This window comes from Sorex araneus, chromosome 2, assembly GCF_027595985.1.
Source record: "Sorex araneus isolate mSorAra2 chromosome 2, mSorAra2.pri, whole genome shotgun sequence".
Classification (NCBI taxonomy): domain Eukaryota; kingdom Metazoa; phylum Chordata; class Mammalia; order Eulipotyphla; family Soricidae; genus Sorex; species Sorex araneus.
Window position 1 is genome coordinate 290,442,907 of NC_073303.1, and position 8,224 is coordinate 290,451,130.

The window sequence follows — 8,224 nt, forward strand, 5'->3', positions numbered from 1 at the left end:
CTTTGAATGATAAAGTGAAAGTTCATGCCATACTTCTAATGGAATCTAGATTTGCTAGAATCTAGACAGATCAGAAGCCAGGGCTTGTGTCAGGGGAATAGCATTGCTAAGCACCAGTCAATTAATGGGAGAAGGGAGAGAGAGGATGCCTTTAAATAAATAAAAATATGTATATTCGGGGGCTGGAGCAATAGCACAGTGGGTAGGGCGGTAGCCTTGCGCACAGCTGATCCAGGTTCGATATCCAGCATCCCATATGGTCCCCCGAGCACTGCCAGGAGTAATTCCTGAATGCAGAGCCAGGAGTAACCCCTGAGCATTGCCGGGTGTGACCCCCCAAAAAAGCAAAAAAATGTATATTTTATAATGTCAGAAATATATTTGTGAGGGGAAAATTAAGGTCAAGATGAAATTCATAATAGTTTTAGGAAAAGTTGCATTTGGGCAGAGATGCTTTTTTTTTTGCTATTATTTCTTGAATATTTTGTCTTGTAAGAAATTGCAGATTGTTTGCCCAAAGTTATATAATTTTCTGCTGAGTGTATATGACAATGCATGGTGACATTTATATTTACCAAATTTTGGCATAATCAAGAATTTTTACTTTTTGTTGGTCAGCTGGCTCTTCGTTGATATGCTAATAATGTCATAATTGAGGTGTGGAGACTGAACACATCAGAAGTTAGAAGGTTCTTTGGGTCTAGTTGGGAATTCAGACAGAGGACCTCAACTTCTTGAACAGAACACAGCATGAACTGCATATGTGGAAACTATCTCTGACTCTCTGCGTTTGAATATCTCTTTATAGTACAACATTTAAAATTTTTCCTTCCTAGACTACAAAATATCAAATCCCACGATCATTTTTGCTTTGCATAAAGCACTCTCACTTCCACCCACCTCTTTTTATTTTATGTATTTTGGATTTCTCACCAAATTTTGCTTACTATAATAAGGCCCTAAAAAGTGACAGAACTTACTGCTGACTTTGAGGAGTTTTGGAAGCACAGTTCATAGAATTGGAATCTTGAATATCAGCAGGAATGAGATCTTGAGGAGTTTGTAGCTGTTCTGGTTGCTCCCAAACAAAAAAAAAGAGTCAAGGGGAATCTTTCCCGGAAATCACTCAGTTATACAAACTAGTTAGTTGGCAGCCATGGGCAGTTCTCACCATGCTTTGTCCCAAGGGTCAGGGGTCACTCCCTGCCCAAAGACTAGGGCTTGGCTCATGCTGAGATCTGCATGCTGGCAACCTTTCTAACTCCTTCTGGAAACAGATTCCAGAGATCCAGTTTTTTTTTTCTTTTTGGGTCACACCCGGCGATGCACAGGGGTTACTCCTGGCTCTGCACTCAGGAATTCCTCCTGGTGGTGCTCAGGGGACCATATGGGATGCTGGGATTCGAACCTGTGTTGGCCGAGTGCAAGGCAAACGCCCTACCTGCTGTATTATCGCTCCAGCCCCAAGGTTTTTTGTTTTGTTTTGTTTTCTGCAACGTCATCCATGGTTCCTTCAACTGTGGAAGGGGAAAGGAAGACACAGCTTGCATTTCTTCTGGCTTTTCTTCCTAATGAAGAAACATCCTGAGCCACTTAATTATATTCAACACTCCATTTAACTCTCATCTTCTCTTTCCCCTTCTTTCCTTCTGCCTCTCTTCACCTGCCTCCTCCTCTCAACTCTACTTCACATGCCTGTGGGACAACATAGTCCTGATGTAGACAGGGAAGTCCCCCATGGCAATGGAATTCCTAGAAGGCCAAGATGGCAAGCACAGGGAGCAAAGATCCTCACCTGGCACCAACAACAGGCCCACAGAAGACTGGACCCCCTCCAAGAGAAGTTCCAGCAGGAACAAAAGGCCAGGAAAGGAATTTCAAAGAAGACCATAGACTACTCCCAACTCTACTGCCTTGGCAACCATCCTAGCAGCAGGCTTTTACCTAAGTACGTGCCCCATGTCAGGGTGGGTGAAAGCCACCTTGAACAAAAGGGAAGTGTGCGCATATGCTGATCAAGCCCTTTTGCTGCTTGTGCCCATGTGGCTGAGCACATGTGGGGCCTGCATCTCGCCTCTTGAACTGTGTACTTCATGCTTTTATATCTAATGCTGGGGTGTGTGTAGAAGCCTGCATCCTCTCTTGAGCACGTTACACTCTCTCACTTTCCCTCCTTTTGCTTTCAAAAATTCTCCAAATAAAATCAGTTTTTATTTCGCTGCTCGTCTGCTTCTGAAATTCTTTTCTACAAGACAAGAGCCAGTAACACTGGCAAGACCTTGGACTGACTCTGAGCAGGGGCTCATTGAAGACTTGATCAGGTCTAGCCTTCGGTCCCAGCTGGGTGGCAGAGGTGGATTGGGAGAAAGTGACTGTCTCTCTCCTCCCCACCTCACATAAGTAACCCATGGGGCCCACCAACTTCAGTCCCATCAGTAACCAGATATTGCAAAGGGGTCTTTTCAGCAGTGGAATGGAGGGAGTGGGTATCTCTCTATCAAGGCCAGGGATTAAAATCTCTTGGGTATGGGAGACAGTTTTCAAAAGCAGCCCAGTGGTTTTAATATGCTCACTTCCATTTCCTTATTAGTTTGCCATGTAGGTGCCACATGGACATTCCTTTGTATTATTCTAATCTGAAACATTTCAATGGTGCATATTTTTCAAAAGCATTCATCAACCCACATTCCAAACAGAAAGGGGAGAGAAGTTCTTTTGATATCTTTCTCCTTGTCAATTTTGTTTGCAGACCACAGGGGTCACGCATTTCATTTTACAAAGGAGTACAAATTCCTCAATTTTCAAACCTGTTATCGAGATTTAAAATCTCATAGTGATGTAAAATGAACCGGTTGGTGTATGAAGGAGCCACTGATCTGCCTCTTTGCACATGAATGGGCTCTTAACAGCGTCTTCTGGAACAGTCCAGTGTCATTCACAGAAAACTTAGGGAATTATTCATCACTGATTCTATTACAAGTAAGTTTTCTCTCACCCACTTTGGGGTGAAAAATAGCACTGTGCTACAGAAAGATTGCATTTCTGTCTGCTTTCATGATTCCCACTCTAAATTAAGCCCTATATAGACCTTTGGGGATTGCATCATTTGAATAAAAATAAACAGACAAACCCTGACAATTCTCCCATTTTCTCTTATAGTTTCTTTGTCTTTTTCATCTGGGATGAGGGGAGGCGAGGGGAGGAGAGGATATCCTGATATTTCTCAAAGGTTCACTCTTAGTTAGCAGGCGACTCAGCTGCACCATGTACTCCTCAAGTCACTCGATTCCTCTGAACTCATGGTCCCTCCCTGCCCATCGCACCTCACCTGTTGTGCTGGCTCCTAAGGGAACCCTTAGTGAGCTCTCAGCAGCCCAATTCTGAGGCCTTGGCTGACTTTTGCCATAGCCTTGCCATCTCAGGCCCTCTGCTAAATCAAATGAATGTCAAGACATGTAGATTAAGTAATGGAGAGTTTGCTGAAGGCTAATAAATAATCACTGTCACTGTCATCCCGTTGTTCATCGATTTGTTCGAGCGGGCACAGTAACGTCTTTCAATGTGAGACTTATTGTTACTATTTTTGACATATCCAATATGCCATGGGTAGCTTGCCAGGCTCTGCCATGTGGGCTCCATACTCTCGCTATCTTGCCGGGCTCTCCGAGAGGGATGGAGGAATTGAAGACAGGTCGGCTGCGTGAAAGGCAAATGCTCTACCGCTGTGCTATCGCTCCAGCCCAATAAATAATATATAAATAAATGTATAAACATATATATATAATATAACATATAAATATGTAAACAGTATATAAATAAATAAATGATGTAGGAATCCAAACTATAGTTCTGCTCTTTATGAAATCTCACGCACCAAGCTAGAAGATACTTCATCATTCCTAGAGAATGTGTCTACATGTGTTTTTCATAGGATGTCGCCACTGGTCTGAGATGTTCTCAAGCAAAAGGACCCTATTTCTTTTCCTCAATACCTCAATACCTCTGTGTTAGGAGTTCAATGGTCCTGCAGTAAATGAAGAAGTGGGCTTGCTTGTTTTTATCAAAGCCTGGATCTGAATCTTGGATGAGGCACTTAGAGATTATGAAAACCTGTTTCTCAGTCTGGCCCAAGAGGCAAAGTGAATAATCCCTGCCTTAGCTAGAACAGAGGACTAGCAGCTTATATAAACAACTGTCCCTATACATGGTAGTGTGGGTGGAAGGTGGGTGCTGCAGTTTCTGTATTGCCTCGTCACATTTCTCTATGATTCCCAAGAGTGTCATCGTTATTATAGCATTTAGTGTGGGTGCAGAGGATGCTTGAAATTAATTGAAAGCATGGCCATCAAAGAGTCCTTGCCTCCCAATATTCCTGGAGACTTGGGTGGCTTTGATCTGGAGCTGAGTCTCCCACCCCATCTCCTTTCCTTCCACCTAGCCCAGCCTCCCAAGTCTAGTTCAGGTCCCTTGAACCCTCCCTGGAGACTTTCCTCTGCCCCAATCCTGGCTCTTGGCATCCTGCCAGCTGCCATGGAAACAGGTTCCAGGGCAACAAAGGAGGTTGCTGGGGCCTTTTTCTTTCTAGTCCCGTTGATGAGGCTTTTCAGACCTCAAAGACTGTGCTGTGCCTTTAGTCTTTGACCAGGGATTTTTCAGGCACTCACTCAGGTAAAATTTGGATTTCCTCTGCAGCCAATAGAACCATGTCCACCAGCCTGACCACTTGCGAATGGAAGAAGGTCTTCTATGAGAAGATGGAGGTGGCAAAGCCAGCTGACAGCTGGGAACTCATCATGGACCCCAACCTCAAACCCAATGAGCTGGCTCCAGGCTGGAAACAGTACTTGGAGCAGCATGCTTCAGGCAGGTGAGAGACTGGGGGTGGTGGTGGGGGGAATGGTGGAAGGTAGGAACAATCCTGCAGGCAGCAACAACTAGAACACTATCCAGGGTGCACCTTCCAATGGGGTGGGGGGAGGCGCGCACAGAAAATTGTGGAAACCAGTTCTGTGGTCTCAGAGGTTAGGAGCAGAGAAAGAATTTTCTAGTGGGTCAACGAAACCTTGTGGTAACCCCCGCTATACGACTGGTTCCCTGAGGACCCTGGACAGATTTGCTTATGTCTCTAGGCCTCAGTAAATGAAAAGCTGTAATATCTTCCATGTGTCTGCATTCTCTGACATTTTAAATGTTTTCATATTTCACACTTTCCTAAAAAGTGGTTCAAAATGAGGGGAGGAAACCATAAGGCCCACTGGGAAAGCCTTGGCTTTGAAGGTAGGGGGTCAGTGCTTTATTTTGTGAAATCTTCAATTAACTCAAGTTACTTTGGCTTTAACACACACACACACATACCCACGCACACACACATACACACACACACACACACACACACACACACAAACCCTTTATTTTTGCCTGCTGTTTCCTAGAAACTGTTTTCATAGTTAACTGGCCCTGTGAACCTGGGTAAGTCCCCATTCCTTTATGGAGCTAGTCTTCACATTTGCAAAAGTAAGGGGCTAGCCTTAGATAATCCAGCAAGGGGACTCAGCTTTAACCAGGACTTCCCCTAGATCCATTGGGATCAGTTTCTTATGCTTCATTGAATAAGCCTGTCTTTCACAGTGCAAGGGATCCTTGAGGCCCCAAAGATATCACCACTGAAGTAAAATTCCCTACACAGACAGTTCAAATTCATCTCTGCTGTATGTGCAGGCCTGGGTTATCAATTCAAGGACAGAGGGCACCCCTGAGCCCCCCGGGAAGACCATCAGATGGCCTTGTTCTTATACATGTCCAAAGAATTGGATGCCCTGATGGGGTGGCTTCACATGTTTGCATACGATGTGTCTTGTGGCACAGGATAGCAAGAGACTGGGAAAAGAAGGAGGCATGCTGTGAGCAGAGAGCTTGCATTTTCCCTCTTCTCCCAAGACAGGAAAATATTAGCGTGAACCTCTCTTTGGTACAAAACACAGAAAAGTCAACATTGGTTGGCTCATTTCAATTCAGGAAGTATCTATGTGGGAGTCTGCTGTGTGCTGGGTTCTGTCCTGGCTCTAGCTTCGTGCATGAATAGTCTCTTCTCCTACAAGTTAGAGATAAAATGCTGGCTACATGATCATTAAGGTTGTCTTACTACATGATCATTAAGGTTGTCTGTTATTTCAGGATTTAAGATCTGGGTCTGTCTTGGAAGAGGGAAAACAACTCTTATTAAAGGTCTTGAAATGGCTTGGGGAAACGGATGGGAAAAGCTAGAAATCGGAGTCCAGGATCAGAGTTTCACGGAATTCATGGTTTCTTGTCCCAGGCTCAGCTGCTCATATTCCTAGCCGGTGACCATATGGCTTCAAAGAGAGCTGGAGAACTGTTTCCCCAGTGCTTACTCTGTCCACTGACTCCTTTAAGCCCAGCTTTGGGATGTATGAGTCCTATTGGCTCACGTCTCTGGCCAGAAGAGGAAGAGGGTAGACCTTTCTGGTCAAAATCAATCAGGATGTTCTGATCACCAACCCTGCCTTAAGCTGTGCGATGTATTCCTAGATGTTCTTCCTGTGAGGGGACTTCTGAGTTCAAAGGCAGGGTTTGAATTGCTAGTCTGTATGTTGGACCGTGTGATGCTTGACACATGAGGGTTACCTAGTGGTGATTTGTTGGATTGAGTTGAGTTCCTCATGAGCGGTCCTTCAGGAGCATTATACATGGACTCAGAGAGAATCAACAGTGAGGGCAGACAGCCCAGCGGACCCTTGGTTACTTGTAAAGATTCTGTAATCGCTTAGACATCTCAAAGACAAAAGAAACTGCCCCTGAAGAAAATGAAAGAGCCATCACACAGGAGATCACGTACTGGGGCAGGGGTGAGGTAGTGTGCTTGACCAAATGAGTCTCAGGTCACACCCCTTCAATTTTACTGGGTCTGGGTCTCTAGAAGGCCCAGTCAGGGTATGTATGTATTCATGCCTTTATCAGCCTATTATGTCAGACTGTGCATCCCAATCCATGCCTTTATCCAATCATCTTGGATAATCTGTGTTTAGCACAGTAAAAGCTATCTCATCTGCAGAGCAGAATGCCTGGTCCATCCATCTTAGTAGAGACTCCACACACAGAACTTTGAGTGGATGCCATAATCCTGCATTTACTTACTTATTTACTTACTCCGTGTGACAGCCTTGCACGCGGCCGATCTGGGTTCGATTCCCAGCATCCCATGTGGTCCCCTGAGCACCGCCAGGCGTAATTCCTGAGTGAAGAGCCAGGAGTAAGCCCTGTGCATTGCCGGGTGTGACCCCAAAAAGCAAAAAAAAAAAAAAAAAAAGAAGACTTAGAAAGTGAGAGTGACCCTGGAGCTCTGTCCAGATTCGTGTCCTTTGTGCCTGAGACTGCGTGAGGTGGTGGTGAGTGGCTGGGAAACTAAGGCCACCAAATGGCACACACATGGCAAGGTCAAGCGCACTGCTGGACACCAGATGGCTCTTGCACCGGGCTTCCGAGTGCACTGCCAGAGTCCCCAGGGAGCTCACGAGGCAGAGGCAGAAACCAGTAGGCGTTCAGTGCTAATGAACCACAGCAGCGGTAAACAGTTGCTTCCACGTCTAGGCTCAGGTGCACAAAGTTTTCCTTATCCGTCTCCTCCTGGACAGGGCATCTCTGGGAGAAGAACCCACCCTCTGTGTTTCTCCCTTCCCCGCCCCGCAGGTTCCACTGCTCCTGGTGCTGGCACACCTGGCAGTCGGCCCACGTGGTCATCCTCTTCCACTTCTACCTGGACCGCGCACAGCGCATGGGCTCGGTGCGCATGCGCGTCTTCAAGCAGCTGTGCTACGAGTGCGGCACGTCGCGGCTGGACGAGTCCAGCATGCTGGAGGAGAACATCGAGAACCTGGTGGACAACCTCATCACCAGCCTGCGCGAGCAGTGCTACGAAGAGGACGGCGGCCAGTACCGCATCCACGTGGCCAGCCGCCCCGACGGCGGGTCCCACCGCAGCGAGTTCTGCGAGGCCTGCCAGGCGGGCATCGTGCACTGGAAGCCCAGCGAGAAGCTGCTGGAGGAGGAGGCGACCACCTGCACCTTTACTAGGGCCTCCAAGTCGAAGACCCAGGAGGCCTTGGGCTTTAACTTCTTCTCCCTTCGCTGGTGCCTCTTCTGGGCCTCGCTCTGTCTGATCGTTGTGTACTTGCAGTTCTCCTTCCGTAGCTCTGCCTTCCTTTAG

The 8,224-nt window shown here is 46.5% G+C and overlaps 1 protein-coding gene across 1 annotated transcript; it reads left to right on the forward strand.

The window, feature by feature from the left end:
• Window positions 1–4,703: 4,703 nt before the first annotated feature.
• On the forward strand, window positions 4,704–8,224 carry RTP2 (receptor transporter protein 2). Its single transcript, XM_004603018.2, has 2 exons — window positions 4,704–4,867; window positions 7,708–8,224. Exons 1-2 carry the CDS (start codon window positions 4,704–4,706, stop codon window positions 8,222–8,224), a joined length of 681 nt encoding a protein of 226 aa, XP_004603075.1.